Here is a 16,488-nt window from a genome sequence, read left to right on the forward strand (position 1 = left end):
CCCCAAAAAAAATGGAAAATAAGGAAAGTCGATGAAACAATTGAAAATAATAGGGATCAGCCGCGTGCTGTAACTATAGAAATAACGTAAGGAAGTCATGACAGTTCAGTACAAAATTGTAACCTTTAAAGTTCCCCCGGAACTTGTGCCTTTTCATGAGGCCAAAATTGTAGCTGGTTCACTCTACGAAAATAATGTGAAAGATGAGAGGATGTCATCTCTTTGTTTGGGGAGTCGAGTTTTTTATTTTTCCTTTTTGGGGGGGAGGAGGGAGGGGTAGTGTGGTTTTCCATTTTTGGAGAGGACTTTTTCTGTTTCGGTTTGTTTTGGGGGAGGACCCACAACCAAAACTGAAACCGAACGTTTATCGTTTGTTCTCAAATTCCCTCCACCCGCATGACCCTTGCGACCCCGGGTAGCACCGAGCAAAGTTAGTGAAAGGGTTTTCACCGGTGCGACGAACTGTCCTATTATGTGTAACTCAATAGGCGCTGGCCTTAGATAAATGCCCTCTATATATAGATGAGCGTGGGATCTAGTTCGAGCCCGTCTGTCTCTGCCCACACAGTGGCGTTATTAGTTATCCCCTCGTGACAAGGCTCTGAGTGCTGTGCACTTTTGCCCAGAAGCGGTAGAAATGAAAACGACACGAGCAAGAACGTTATAGAAAAAAATAGTGATAACTTTATAGAGTTCAGAACTGCAGTGAAAATAGTATAGACGGGTGCCGGTGGCTATGGAATGGCGAAGATGAGGGGTGCTTGTGTTGGGGGAGGGGGGGGGTATAGAATGATGGTCTTCGACTTGGGTGTTCAAGGTTTGAATCTGAATGGTGTCTAGTTTGTTTTTCTTGGCGTTCCTGGAATAGTACTTGTCAACACCTTGTTAAGACGAGGGAACTTAACAATGTGTTTCCGCAATAACCTATATTGTGTCTTGGAAGGGTGAGAGAACTTCAACTAACAAATACTGTACAGAAAAAGGCATGGGGATCGGAGTTGGGGCCGCGGTATGGGGTACGAATTTAAGATACACCGCAGTGTTGAGATTATTTTTTTCCGTCATCCTAATCTGTTTAAATCTCAATTCTCAAGTTGATAATCATCTCTTAACTTGGGGGGGGGGGGGGGGGCAGGGGTACGTGCCCTACCTGAATAGCCCATGCTTTTTGTAGACCGTTAACCTGAGACTGGTTTTGTAAAACAACAAAACAACCGGTCTAAATTATTCCCAATTCCATCTCCGTGCTGCTCTCCATTAGGGAGTACGTAAGCGCGTGTAAATGCCATTGAAAATGGTTCAGGTTCTGAGGTAGAGATTATGGGTACTATATTTTTTTTTTAAAGTAGAACGACACTGGGGTCTTCCAATAGTCCTCAGTTTAGCGAGAGAAAGGGGTTAGTCGAGACAGAATGCTGCCAGTACTCCTAGAACTTGCTCTGCCCTTGCATTTGGGCTGGTTTTCTTTTTTGATGGGTTTTCTTTTGTTTTACTGTTGCCTGATTGTTTTGCTAACTTTGGTTTTGATCATGGCTGGTCTTTTCACACATGCCCATGTCTTTGTCGTGCTCACGGCCGGCATACAGGGTACACGCAACTATGCCCACTTCTCCCCTTTATGGCTGACCATATTCAGGGTATGTAATTACTAATTTTATGGGATTTTTGTTGCTGACCAGTGACCAGGGTGCCTCTTCGTGTTTAGAATCACGTCCTTGGTAGATTTGTGCTCGTTATATGAGCACTTGCGCCGATCCCTTTATTACTGTGTTGTTTTATCAGAATTAATGTGGCTGGTCATTCGTTAACTGGCGCGGCTTCAAAAGGGTGACTCTCTTTCAAAGTACATGCACGTCTGCCGAGACACCAAAAAGCCTTATGTGTTGGTGGCCATGCCCTTATAATGTTCTTTTTGAAGTTCAAGCATTTAGTGTGGAAAGGCTTTCTCGTGGTAAAAGTAAAGACCTACCAGATCGACCAAAATTTCTGAAGCAAAGATGCATAATAGGGGTCAACATGTCCGAATGGAACATTAGGAAAAAAATAAAGGTTAAAAAAAACAACTAGTTGCGTGTAGCCTGTTTGCATCCCTCGTGGCTGGTTGCTTGTGGTAGCTCGTCCTTGTTTTTCTCTTTCTAGCTGCTACCCCTGCTACCCCGTCTAGCGTGTTTAGTTCCTCTCAGGGATCGGTATTCCATTACGCGGCTGGCGGGGGAGGTGGTGCTGGTGGTGGTGGTGGTGGTGGCGCCCCCTTGTGCCCGCCCCAACGCCAATTCTCCCGAGCCTCTGTTGGTCAGCGGGGCTGGGATTACGACCCCACCTACGCCACAATCCCGGAAGATATGGTGCTCACCTCAGGTAGGCAAACCAGCCCCCTGTACACCAAACTAACTCGTGAGATGGGGAAGGAGGAAGGGGGGAGGGGCATGGAGGGGAAGTCCTTGGTAGGCATGAAGAGGAAGTAGAACGGAGGAAAGAGAGACCAGTAATGACGATAATAATAATAATAATAATAATAATAATAATAATAATACCTTGCCGTTATAAGCACTCTATCCCAGACAAGTAACAGGTGTAAGCTCTCAGGGCTTAATTAAGTACCTTCACCCATGAACCTCAGGCTTTCTCCAAAGCTCTGGCGCTTGCTATTTGGATAATTTCGGCGCAGTGGTTTAGCTTTTGGCCTTGTACACACACAAGACGTGAGCTTGATTCCCTCGTGGGTGGAGGAGGTATCTTGTCGAGTGTCTCCGTCTTTATTTTGGGATGCTGTATCTAGCACGTCAGGGTTGGTCCCCTGGCTGGCAGGTTTGAAGCAGGCTGCCTCATAAGTGATCAAAGAGAGGCATTTCCCACCTTCTCAAGTTTTGGACGCGACAACTGCATTGACAGTCCTGGTGGAAAAGATCCCACCAGGAGGGGGGGGGGGTTGCTAGGGACTGAAAGTATATAGGATAAGAACTATTGAAGCTGTTGGAGATTAGGAGGGGGGGAGGGCAAAAATTAATATGTTTGATTTGCATATTAATTGGTAAAGGGGGTCGAGATAAAAATGTGTATTATGAAATTGACCATTCACCTAACAAAAGGGTCAAGAGACTGCCATTATGTCGCTCAAGATTTGATACTTGACGGTTAAATGGATTGTGGAGTCGAACGGGTCACAATGGGGAAATAAAACTGGCTTGGTAGATTGTTTTCATCCTTTCATCGGGCCATCTGTATAATTGTTTTAACGTAACGCATTCTAACATGGAGGGCTCATGGCAAAAGCAATAACTTTACATCTATAGTGCCAAATATTAAAACGAAATGTGGTAAATCATTGCCCTTATATGCTTATCCATTCTGGCAATATATCTAGTTTGCCCAAAATCTTTATTGTATGGCGAATTGTGAGAGGGAATCATGTTTCCTTCATTTAAAAAAAATTGTTTTAGGTCAATCAATTTAGTTGTAGTGAGCTTTGCCATGGGGTCCTTCATGTTTATTTTACTGTAGCAGTATTGTCATGATATTAAACATTTACAGCGTTTGGCGGGGTTTGTTTTTGGTCGGTTTTGTTTTGGTAGCATAGATGTTTTTTTTGCACGTTTGGTTTGCTCATTCTTATTTTACTACACCTCTCGGTGGAAGTTTGTGACATGTTTTTCCTGACGCCATATTATGCTGTTCTTTGACTGTTGTGTGCATGCATTCGGTGAGTCTCTTTTTGCAGTAGATGTAGTTCTCTCGTGTGTGACTTACTCACAGCAATGCGTGCATTTTGAGAGTGCTTCTTTCCTTCTCTCTCTCTCTCTCTGCGCTCTCGTTTTTGGCTTATATTTTGTTTTTCTTTCTCTATCTCTTTTGGCCTACTGTGTTTTTTCTCTATAAGATCAATATGTATAGTACACATGTGGTATTGTTGAACTTGTAATTATGTAGGCATTGCTTTCTTTTTGTGTTGGAAGATAATTGTATATTTTGGTAATGGTGTTTGAGAATGTGGTTGTAATATGTTTTTTGTGCTTTTATCACAGATAGTTTTTATCTTCTCATACTGCTTCAAACATCCCCCCCCCCTTTTTTCCTGAAACAGACAACCCCGTCCCCCCACCCACCCCTACCTGCACATGCACAAATGCTTGCGTGCACGCGCACACACACACACACACACACACACACACACACACACACACACAAACAGACACACACACACTCACACACACACACACATGCATACACGCACACACACATACACATACACACAAAGTCCCCCACCCCTCTATTTATATTTACAAACAAAAAAAAAAAAGCTTGATACTGTTATCTTTTTGAGGGTGCCAGTGGTAGGTCCTGCACTGGTGTACAATCCTTTTTTTGGTTTGTTCTCCTTTATTGTCTCCATTTCTCTTTTTCATGTGTGAAACGAAAGTTGTCACGGCAATGTTCTTCTACGTGACTCTGACCATTTTGGTGAATTTTTGATAACATTTTGTCTGTTGAATTGGATGATTTGTTAGTGCAGTTGAGTATATCCGCCACCTGATCAAAGTTTGCTAAGTTGATGATGATGAGAACACAATGGTAACCCCTCCCGCTGGTGGCCTTGCCCCCGTGTGTTTCTCCTCAGTAGTGGCCCCTCAGATGATCAACCAGGTGGGAACTCTGCACACGTTGCCTCTACCGCAGCAGCAGCAGCAGCAGCAGACTATACAGTACCAGCAGTACAGCCAGGTGCGTCAAGATAATAGAAATACAATCAAAACTGTCTATGACGGCCATACATTGTTGAAGAGAAAAGTGGCCATCTTAGACAGGTGGGCTCTCTTACACAGTGGTATGATGATGTAAAAAATATGCAAAGGAGGAAATGGGAGGAAATGGGAAGTGGCCGTTTGTACAGGGGATTGTCTTATACCGGTGACTGTAAGAGGTGTTTCGACTATATGTATGACAAAAGTGAAGTCAACAGAACCGTACCAAATGCTCCATGTAACACCCTGTCATATGTCACTTTTCAAAATGGTACATGCGACAGATTCTTACAGTAAGCTGTCGATATGAGCCTTTAAAATTAATGCTACACTTCTCTCAATCCTGTGACCAAATGTGCATGGACTTGGACTTCGATTTTACTGTTCAAAATTACTTAATGAGTTCAAAATTACTTGTTTTTTTCCACAAAACTTCTAGCTACTACTCACCTCTGTGCGGTTCCTACTTGTCAAAAGCAACCCTTGCTGGTAGAAATGAATGATGGTCTGCCTACAATTGTTTCATTGTGTATGCTTTGCTCTTCTGCCCTTCTCCCAGTGATTGAGGTACAGTCGAATCTGCTTTAACAGCCTACTGTCCAAGACAATCATCTGTACAAACGACCACTTCCCACTTCCCCCTTGCATTATCTACATTATAGTGACACTGTCCTAGATGTTCACCTGTCTATGGCAACCTTTATTCTCCTCATCAGTGAGTGGCCATCTTGGATCATTTTGATTGTGTGTGTGGTTACAGCATGGTAACTTTTTTTGCCTTTTTCTTTTCCATCTGCATCCGCACTGCAGTTATTGTTGCGACTCTGTAATATCCTCTTATATTGTCTTGCTCTCTTCTAACAGTCGCAGCAGTACCAAACCCACTCCAGCCACCACGACGGCCCAGGACAGGGAACTCTGCACATCGACACCAGCCCCAAGATGCTGGTGGCGCCACGGAGTCCATCCAGGTAGGTTACAATGTGGCATGGAGGAATTCTGTCTACATGTGGCTAAAGCATTGAGATTGTTTGTCTACATGTCACTGTAGCGTTGAGGTATTCTGGCTACATATTTCTGTAGCGTTGAGATTTATTTATGGGTACATTGTTGCCTGTAGTGTTGAGATATTTTGGGCATATATTTTTGCAGCATTGAGGTAGTCTGGCTACATTGTTGCTATAGCATTGAGATATGAACTTGCAGAAAAGTTGAGAACGGTTTTTTGTTTATTGGATAAAATTTGTTACGTTGAATATATTTAGAAGTTAATTATTTGAACATAATATAGTCTGTAAAGTTCTGAGAACTGCTGTAGTGAATATTAAAGTGAATATAACCAAAGAGAAAGTTGGCCAAAAAACGTAGAGGGGAAAGTGTGGTTGGTGGGAATGGATTATATTTGTTTAAAATTTGAAATTGCTTGAGTACAAATTATATTGATGACATTTGATTCTTGCTGTCTCTCAGTCCCCCGTCCCCCGGCAACCTGAACACATTGAGACAACAGCTAAGCTCTGCCCACTCTATGTCGGGCTCTGTGGTCAGTCCGGGACCGCACTCGATGACTGGACAGAGCTCCCCCAGCGTCTACTTTGGCCTGTCCCGACGCGGAAGTCTCTCTTCATTGGCTGGTGAGTTTAGCTTTAGAGGAGGCGGTTGGGGGAAAGCTTTGATAAACTGTAACTTATGTTTGTCTGCCTTCTTTATGTCAATATAGGTAATTGGTGTGATTTTTAGGTCAATGTAATATTTTAGTAGCCTTATGGTGGGGGGGGGGGGGTTGCACAAAGGTCTATCATTTGTTTTTTCAGATGTATTTTGGACTTTTATGAAGTCATCACATGACCATTATCTACCCTTTTTTGTATTTCATATTTTTTATTTTTAAGGGGTTAATACCATTACTTTTTTGTTTTACAGAGTTTCATATCTATTTGTGTGCTTCGTTTATGAAATGGTATTCTTTAATATTCTTACTTTATATGGATCTGTTCATGAAGGAAGATCATATTCCATACCATCAGGTCGTTATGGATGGCAATGTCTTCTCTGATCGGAGATCAGGACTTTTGGGTTATTTTTCTATGTAACTGATGAGACAATTCACACACTCAGATTAGCATTTTGAAGCAGAGACAGTAATGATTCTTTGTTGCTTGTTCCAGATTCTGACATGGTGCATACCACCCCCAAGTTTGTGAAGGATACCTCCAAGTACTGGTACAAAGCCAAGATTTCTCGGGATGATGGTAGGTCACATTACATCATGATTCTTTCTCTGGCCGTTCAGTTCTCATTTACCTCTTGCTAGTTCCTTGAAAAGCACAGAAAGACCTAGACGAATCAAAAAGTAAAATAATGAATGTATGCCACTGTATGAGACCATGGTTTTGAAAAAAAGTGACTTTTGACTTGCTATTTTGTTTTAGCTTTGTTGTTTTGACACTCACAAAATGTTCAAATGACGTTCTTTTCTGCTGAGGATGATAACTGTCTTTACTTAAGCTCTGTCTGGAAATGACAGTTTAGTGTAAGATTCTGCCATACTCCATTTTTAAAAGTGATGTATGATGGAGTCATACACTGAACAGTCGAAATGCATTTTTTAAATCCTACATGAGAACCTTAGTACTGCTCATGATATTTCACACTGCTTCTAGTTCACCATTGTAATTTCTTCAACCTCTCTTTACAGCCATTCAGATGCTGAGGGATAAGCCACCCGGCACGTTTGTCATCAGAGACAGTAATTCCTTCCCAGGAGCGTTTGGTCTGGCCCTCAAAGTGGCCACCATCCCAGCCAACGTGCAGGCCAAGCCGTCAGGCGACCCACAGGCCGACTTGGTGCGGCACTTCCTCATTGAACCCACACCCAAGGGTGTTCGCTTGAGGGGATGCAGTAACGAACCTGTCTTTGGTCAGTTTGTCTTGCTAATTGTAATTCTGGTGGGGTTGTTGTAAATAGGAAAAGAAAAAGATAAAGTGAAGAAAGTTAATGCTTTTATTTATTAACAGGAAGTTTTCTAAGGCTCTTAGTACATCAATGAACCTGTCTTTTAGGCGGTAAGTCTTACTTATTCTAAGACTTTTGGATAAGAAGAGGTAGAATGGAGGAAGCAAACACTCTTTTCAATTTAAAAGTAGTTTGTTAGGGCCATACAAAACAACAAAGCACATAATACAGTTGAACCTGTCCCAAATGCCCACCTATTGTCAAGGAGACAAACGGTAATCTTTGGTAGTCTTCTAGGACAGTGTCAATATAATGTATAGAAAAAAATGCAAGGGTGGAAGTAGGAAGTCTTTGTATGGATGTTTGTCTTAGACAGGTGATTTTTAGAGCAGGTTCGACAGAATATGAAATGTTTACCCTTGCTTTTTACCATATGGGAAATGTTCCTGCTGTTGAGGGGGCCTGGTTTTCCACCTGTCGCTGATCAGTTTCTCTCATTTCACACATACACACACACAGACACATAGAGATACACACATTCATGTAGATGCACACCACACACATATATATACGCCCTGTCAGTATAATGTAAAGTATCAACAATTCCTCTCTTCTCCTTCAAAGGCTCTCTTAATGATCCATTTTTTCCCTGTGCCTCTCCCCCCTTTTACAGGTAGCCTTGCTGCATTGGTGTACCAGCACTCAATGACCCCACTCGCACTGCCCTGCAAACTGGCTCTTCCTGAAGGAGGTAAGTTGCATTAGATTAGACGCAATTAAGAATTAGTTCAGGTCAACGAAGAGAAATGTGGTCAGGATATACCAGATCTAAGTTATAGTGATTACTGAGAGAGAGGGAGAGAAGCAGGGGTTTGAGAAAGAAAGAAAGCATAAATGTTTATCTTGTACTTGTAGAAATGTTTGTTACTGTTATAGCCGTCAGATAGAAAGTGTGCATTTATTGTTACAATATGAGTAAAGTGTGTCATTGTTACAATAGGAATAAAGTGTGTCATTATTGCATTTGGAGTAAAGTGTGTCATCGTTATAATATGAGTAAAGTAAAATGTGTCATTGTTACAATAGGAGTAAAGCAAAGTATATCATTGTTACAATATGAGCAAAGTGTGTCATTGTTACAATATGAGTAAAGTATGTCATTATTGCATGAGGAGTAAAGTGTGTCATTGTTACAATATGAGCAAAGTGTGTCATTGTTACAAAAGGAGTAAAGCAAAGTGTGTCTTTGTTACCATATGACTCTATATGAGCAAAGTGTGTTGTTCTTTCCAGACGTTGTAGATGGTCTGATGACCCCCGAGTCTCCCATGAGTGCTGTGGAGCTCAACTCTGCCACCACGCTGCTCACCCAGGGGGCTGCCTGCAACGTCATCTTCATCAACTCTGTGGACATGGAATCCCTGACTGGGCCTCAGGCTGTCGCCAAGGCCGTCAAGATGACCTTCGACAACTTAGCTCAAGGTCGCACCACCGTTGTTCACTTCAAAGTGTCCAATCAGGGCATCACCCTCACAGACAACAACAGGAAGTGAGTAGTGGGGACAGGCAGCTTTTAGACCGTGGTCATGAGTCTCATGTGTTGTGGGGTTGTTCTGAGGGTGGTAGGGATGTGGCTATCATATGCGTTTAATTAAAATGTCTTTGGAAAGCTAGTGGGTGGTTGGCGGGTGCTCTGATGTGGTTTGCTCCTTCTTTTCTATCAAACATTCGAACATCTATAGTCCTTATCTCTTCTCCTTTTTGTGTGTTTGGTTGTTGTTGTTTTTCTTGTATCACCTCTAATCATGAAGTTTTGTGACCTTATTATGTTGAAAGTGTTGTAATACTCTTACTAAGACAAATGAGAAAGTTGCAAATGCATTTCTACTCCTGGTGAATGTGAAACCAAATAATTCTGATGTCTGAATAATAACAAGCCTAGAACTCAGAACTTGTGTAGATGGCCAAAACTTCGTTTCATGGTTAGGAAGATGACTTAGTCAAGAGGGTGGATATGATGTGGAGAACATTTTTTTTCTCATATATCTATGCAAATACCCTTTTTTTCTGAAATAACTCAAATTGCTACAGAAAAACTGCCCCCCTTTCCCCCTTTCTCTTCTCCTATTGATGTCCATCGTTCATACCATGAAATATATGGTGTTTGCTCAATTCTCTGACACAGTTGAATCCCCAATCTAATCTGCAACTCATCTGTGACTGTGTCTACTTTCTCAGGTTGTTCTTCAGAAGGCACTACCCTGTCTCGGCTGTCACTTACTGTGGCATGGACCCCCAGGACCGACGGTGAGCCGCATTTCTTTCACTTTATTCTTAACATATTTGTACTGTAAGCAAATTGATGTGGTTTTAGTCTTGTCTTCAGACTGCAGATAGTTTTTTCGCTGCCACCACTTATTTTCATCATTGACGTTGAGATCAGTGTATATGTGCATCCTCTCAATTTTATATTTCTCATCTCTGCTCACACACCACTGTTAAGTTGTAGAAAAGAGGATGTCTTTAATGGCTTAAAAGTTTAATCCCAGCAACCTGATATTTATAACCGAAAAAAACAACTTAGAAAGAAGCCCACAGTGGTATGGATGATGTTATAATATGCATTCTGTGATAAGAAATGACAAGCAACATCTCACTGCGCACCAAGATTCGACTCCATAACTGCAATGTCAAGTCTGTGCTCCTCTGCGGCTGCGAAACTCAAAATACGACAAAGACAGTACTGAATAAAGTCCAGACTTCCATCTACATATGTATGAGGAGTATCCTAAGAATTAAGTGGCAGGATAGAATAAGAAATGAAAAGCTGTGGGAAAGGACTGGACAAAGGGATATAGAAGTAGAAATAGATCTAAGAGATCGGCGATGGATGGTACACACTTTTAGAAAGCCCAGCGGAAACGTCGCAAGACAGTCGCTGCAGTGGAACCCACAAGGAGCACGAGGCAGGGGTCGGCCACGGGAAACATGGAGGAGATGTGTGGAAAGGGACATGAGAGAGATGAAGCTCACTTAGAACAAGCTTGGAAAGATGGCCCAGGACAGAGGTAAATGGAAGGAGCTTGTAGGTGGCCTATACCCTGCCAGGGGTGGAAGGCATTGATAATGATGATGATAAGAAGCGGAGCTCTATATGTGTTGGTGGAAAGCTCAACTGATGTGGGGGGGAGGTGAGGATTTCCAGACATTAATGTTCAAGCAGCTATGTAAGAAATATGTGTGAACTTGCCTTCGATGTATTTCTAGGTAAATGAAATGTTGATGGTGTGCTAAATTTTTCTGTTCTTTTTCACTTTGCCCACAGCTGGAAGCGAGAAATTGATGCCCCAGGAGTGCAAGGGGATGCAAGGTGAGTTGTCTTCTTATGTGACAGGAAGATTTTTTCTAGTACAATAATATTAATGGTAAAGCGCGTAGAGCTTAATGTTGATTTGGGCTATACAAATGGCTATCTATTACTATTGCTATTGTTATTATTTTTGTGTCCCCCCCCCTCCCTTAGTGTTTTCTAAACTCCAACGTCTCTTGCCTCCTCTGTGTCTCACTTTCATCACATTTTTCATTGAAAGGATGAATGGGGTCAGTAAGGTAATGGTTTTGCTCTTCACCCGCTAATAAGAGATAGATCAATTTTTTGGTGAAGTATTTCCACCTTTTGATTTGGGTGTATCCCATCAAGTGTGGTATAACTTCGATGAGAAAGTTCAAAGCAGCTCAATTTTTCAGTGATGAAACTTGTATTGATACGGCTTTGAACTTTGAATACTAACTTATGATGATCAATCTTTTGGGTGTGGTAAGAAGATTGGTACTCGGCACAAAGAGGGAGTGTGGAGAAGGAGGAGGAGAGGGGGGGGGGGGGTTGAGGAGTTTAGCTGGGTTGGTTTTTTTTCTTTTTCTTATGAAGTGACCACTTTTGCGTGAGAATTGAATTGTAGCACAAACTCACACATGACAGGAGTCTTGCATAACGAAACTTTTTGGGATTTTTTCTTCAGACTGTTTGGCTTTGTGGCGCGCAAGCAAGGATCAGCCAATGAGAATTCTTGCCACATCTTTGCCGAACTGGACCCAGAGCAACCAGCGTTCGCAATAGTCAACTTTGTAACGAAAGTTATGATTGGCCAAAGCAAAGTGAAGTCATAAAGTGATCTGATTGGATAGTTTGAACTGACGTCTGCTTTCATCAGCCATCTTCAGTCTATCATCGCCTTCATTCATATTCATACACTTGGTTTTCATGAACATGTATCATATTTTCTCTCATCTAAGACTGGGACTTTTGTAGCATCTTATGTTAATGTGTTCTGTACTATCAGTACTGTGAACTATTATTCAATTGGTTGTAATAGTTGTGCGTTTGTTTCCTGGCAAAGATTGACATAAATCCTATGTAGGAAGTTTTTCACTAAATTTCAAGGGCAAAGATGTATGTGCACAATACAGTGAGAGATGTCCTCTGATTATAACCCAGTGTATGTAGACCTGTACATAACCCCCTTATTCTATTTAAGCAATAACGGCCTTGGTGGTTTCATGCTGCAGGGCTGCCATTTTATCAACAGCTTTTTTATTACATGTGTTTTAGCTGTGTAGTCTTGAGAGAAACTCAAAGATGTGTTCTGACGTCACTTCACGGCTCAGACATGTAGCAGTCATAGCTTCGTTGAACACTGTTTTGTTTTTGTTTAGTCTACAAATGTTTTACTCTCAACCTTTTACCTCTTGCTCGTCATGTGTTTTATCTTCGGGGGCATCGTCCCATAAAGCTTACGTCTGCTGTTACTGACTTTTTCTGAGACCGTTGAGGATTGGACCTCTTAGCCCTTCATCATTTTTACTCACGCATCGTAGCATTGAGATGTTGTAGCAAAACTATGGTTATTGTCTTTTCTACCTGGACTTGCTGTTTAAAATATGTGATGCTGTGAGGGGTAGAAATATCTTTAGGGGTTAAAGGGCATTCAAGCATAATGAACTAACATAAAGACTTTCCTGCGTGGAAGATTTGCCGTTGCCAAGGTGTTTATGACTGGCTTTACAGTGAGTTGCTCGCTGTTGCCATCTCAGTGGTGCAGTTAATGCAGCTTAAAAGCGGAAGTTTTCATGGAAAAACTGGATTAATGTGTTTTCCTCCGTCAGTCTCTGACATTGTCTGCACAAGATGGGAGTCAGGTGGACATTTTAAAGTGCATGGTTGCTTCACTCCCTCTTTCAAGACAATGGAGAGCAACAGAGAAATGAAAAGGCATGAGCTGACAGAGCATATCTGGATGAATATTTATAAAATAAAATTCTGCTTTCGGCAGTTCACAGTGGTTTTATTCTTTTGAAAATGTTTATATATATTTATACATATACATATATATATATATATATTAGCGTTTACGTCTTACCCATTATATTTGTTTTTCATATTCAATTAGCGGAGAAGAAGTTGTTTATGTGTTTGAGTTGAGAGAGTTGAATTGCAGAGAGGTCTGTGTAGATATTTCTATATGTCTCTCAGTCTGTAGCATTGTGTCAAGTAGACCATACCATATTCCTCTGAGGGCTGGGCGGTCTCATTTCGGTCATTTGTACAAGCCTCGCTGTGGTAAGACATGGTGACTTTAGTTGTCATTTCTCATGTGCATAACTTATCTACATGTCGTGAGACTGATTGTTCTGTTTCTATACATGCATAGCCGAACTGCTTTTGTGTTGCCTAATTAGACTTGACAGGCCATTATGTTTGAGCAAATATTTTGTTCTGATATTTTAGATTTGGTTTATAACCCTTGACATAGCAAAAAAGAGGGACATTACTCGTGTTTATTTAACCAATATGATTTATCGGTTGGAGAGTTGTTTATTTAAATTATAAACTGCTCTGTATTTTGGCCTCCCTTTGTAAGCTTTTGTGGCAGGTGTTTTTCCCAGTAGGCATGCATATGTACCTTGTTTTGTGATTTTGTTCTGTTTGTTGGTTTGATTAGTTGTTGTTTTTACAAAGTGATTTTATGCCTTTCTTTCTTGTTTTGTTTTATCTCTTCATGACTTTTCCTGCGTACCCTGTGCCTGTTTTGAACAAGTGGAACGTAGTGACTACCCATGTAAACCTACCCTCCCCGCTCCCCCAACCTCTTTTCTGCCTTGTTGAATTTTAAAGTTCCTATCGTTCGTCTTACCATAGTTTATTATACTGGATTGTGTTTTAAGTTTTGTTTGATTTGTATGTTGTTTTTTTTAAGGCTGTGGAGAAGTGTGACCTGAGTAGAATTGTGTGGTCCAGGCTGGCTGGAGTCACTGTAGCTAGAATAATTTTGCTGCACGTCTGACAAGGTCTTTCTGCGTGCCTTTTCATTAAAGTTCTTTGGTCTTGTACTCAGAGCAAATGTTTGTTGTGTGTCTCCTGTTGTCAATGTTCATCCAGCTGTATTGTTTGATCCTGTTTGTTTACTTTTTCAAGTTCGGGGTTTGTCCTCTGTACGCATGAATTCATGGGATGAAACTGGCAGCGAAATAGTATGTGTTGTTTCCTGATCCTCTCGTCCCCAGTTTTCTTATTTTACTTTGTGCTTCTGAATTCCTACCTTTTTGGTTGAGAAATGTTCCTCTTGGGCGAATGCATGAATGTCTCTTGTATGCAAGTTTCATGTCCAGTCTCCACACATTCTTGGTGCTAACTGTCCTCCCGGACAGACGTTCAACTTGCTTTGCAGCTGTTTCATCATCTATCCTTGTTGGCTTCTCTGGGGTTGGGTCTATGTTAACTCAACAGTCTGCATGGGATGTCTTCTGTGTGCTGAGTTTATTATATTTTTTTGTGTTCTTCTTGTGTTCTTGGACTTTGAATTGTTCGGTTTTGTTTTCCCCTTAGAATTACTTCTTATAAATAGAAATCGTTGTTCTGAAATGTCCTTGAACTTTAGGAGGACTCGAGCTGAAAGATTGGCATAGATGAAAGTATAAGACCTGTTTATGGATGAACGGAATTAATTATGAGCAAATAGTTATACCTATCAGTTTTATTATCTGCAGTTTAAACACCAGTTGTTTTATATTTGTTCTTAAGAATTTCGAGTACAATAATAATGTGACTGCTCGAATTTGAAGCTTTACTGTGTGAGCAAATGTGGTCTTAAAAGTTTCGAAGGAGCTCCTGCACAGTACAAAAGTGGAGACCTGTAAATGAGTGGCACACTCGGAGATATTTGATGTAGAATCTATTTGAAAAAAATTGACCCTTTCTAGAGATGTATATTTTGTTTTTCTTGTTCAGAATCAGCATCACAAGCTCCCCCATACAGAAGTTATTCGCATTACTACTATTAGGCAGTAGAGGACTTGAGATATAAGCAAATTTTCATAAAGCATATTATTATTATTATAATAATTATTATAATTCTATCTGTAAAGTTTTGTATTGCTCTTTTACCAAGTAATAGTGCATGGGTTTTTCATGTATTCATCTCATTGTATAAACGTTCTGCTCTTCTTGGCTGTCTGTGACACGAATTGTACATATAACGTTCGACAACTTCTCATGTTGCATTCTGTTGTGGAGGTAGAAAAAGCCTTGTTTCATTACTTTCGAGTAGATAGAATCATAATGCACTGTTACCAGAAATTATTGCAAAATAGGTGCCTTGATTTCATAAGTGCTGAAACCGATAATTTTATTAGATTATGTAAACGTTTCCATTTTTTCCTCAATTTTCTTTTTTGGGCTAGCAATGTTTATTTTCTTTTCAGGCAGATGAACTGAGGAAATAATAACGACGACAATTTATGAAATTCCAATTTTGATTTATCAGAAGCTTTAACAGCATCAACGACATCCACAAACAAGGTCGTTTGGATACTTTTCTTTGCTGTGGCCACAGTTGCTCTTGGGGATTGAACCCCTGCCTCGTTGTTGGCAGAACAAGCCCAGTGGGTACACGTGAACAGTCATCCCAGAAGTGCTGGTATGTTGTCAACTCCTGGTTCACCCAACAAGACCATTGGTCAAGGGCACGATCATCATCCCCCGAAGGACATTACCAGCGACTTAGAGCACTTCCAAGATCCACGACTTTTGCTTCACTATTTTCAACTTATATCATGCCCCTTTCAACTGCTAGTAAAATTGTCTTAATAAACTATGTTTATGCATGCAAGTGCCTCTTTTTGTGTTGTTTTTTTTTTCAAATCAATTACTTAAAATACATTTTGAACAGTCAGCAACAAACAGTGGCTTTCAACGGACAAATAAGTTTCAAAACAAATCATTCTCAGAAATTAGCTAATATACAAATTGGACTATTTGGACCATTCTGATCCCTCCCCGTCGTTTTATGCAAGAAAAATTCAGAAATTATGCAAACTGAGCCCAAAAATGTGAAATTATGCGATTCTGTTCATTTTAACAAAGAATGGTAAAGGAAAATGATCAGAAATTATTTTTAAAATGATCAAATTTTGCGAAATTATGCGGGGTGCATAAAAATCCACAGGGACAGTCTGATGGAAAGCAGCTGATTGTCGCAGTGCAGCTTTGGTTTCAATAGCTGACGATAATGGATTATCAAGATGAACTATGCTTCTTTTTCTTCTCCTCAATCACGTCATTCTTGAATACCAGCATGTAGGACACATCTGAGCTATGCTTATCTTGGTGACAGTTTTGAATTTCCCTCCATATCTATGAAAGTGAGAAGATAATTTCTAACTTCTGAGCTGAATATCAGAGGTGCCAATTTTCATGATATTAATGGAAATTTGGATTTCTGACATTGTCAGGATTTT

General features: G+C 40.8%; 1 protein-coding gene across 10 annotated transcripts in view; it reads left to right on the forward strand.

Moving 5' to 3' along the window:
- The window catches only part of LOC101860166 (tensin-3), a gene marked incomplete at its 5' end in the record, with an annotated part of 43,646 nt that extends 27,783 nt beyond the window's left edge, over window positions 1-15,863 (forward strand). For 5 of the 10 annotated variants that reach the window (XM_013081759.2, XM_013081765.2, XM_013081760.2 and 2 more), the window contains 11 exon segments: window positions 2,140-2,358; window positions 4,616-4,719; window positions 5,604-5,710; window positions 6,210-6,373; window positions 6,908-6,991; window positions 7,438-7,659; window positions 8,369-8,446; window positions 8,989-9,244; window positions 9,934-10,002; window positions 11,021-11,065; window positions 11,715-15,863. In XM_013081759.2, the coding sequence (XP_012937213.1) occupies window positions 2,140-2,358; window positions 4,616-4,719; window positions 5,604-5,710; window positions 6,210-6,373; window positions 6,908-6,991; window positions 7,438-7,659; window positions 8,369-8,446; window positions 8,989-9,244; window positions 9,934-10,002; window positions 11,021-11,065; window positions 11,715-11,862 (1,496 nt within the window). 10 annotated transcript variants of the gene reach the window in all.
- Window positions 15,864-16,488: the final 625 nt, after the last annotated feature.

Source organism: Aplysia californica, unplaced genomic scaffold (assembly GCF_000002075.1).
Source record: "Aplysia californica isolate F4 #8 unplaced genomic scaffold, AplCal3.0 scaffold00145, whole genome shotgun sequence".
NCBI lineage: Eukaryota > Metazoa > Mollusca > Gastropoda > Aplysiida > Aplysiidae > Aplysia > Aplysia californica.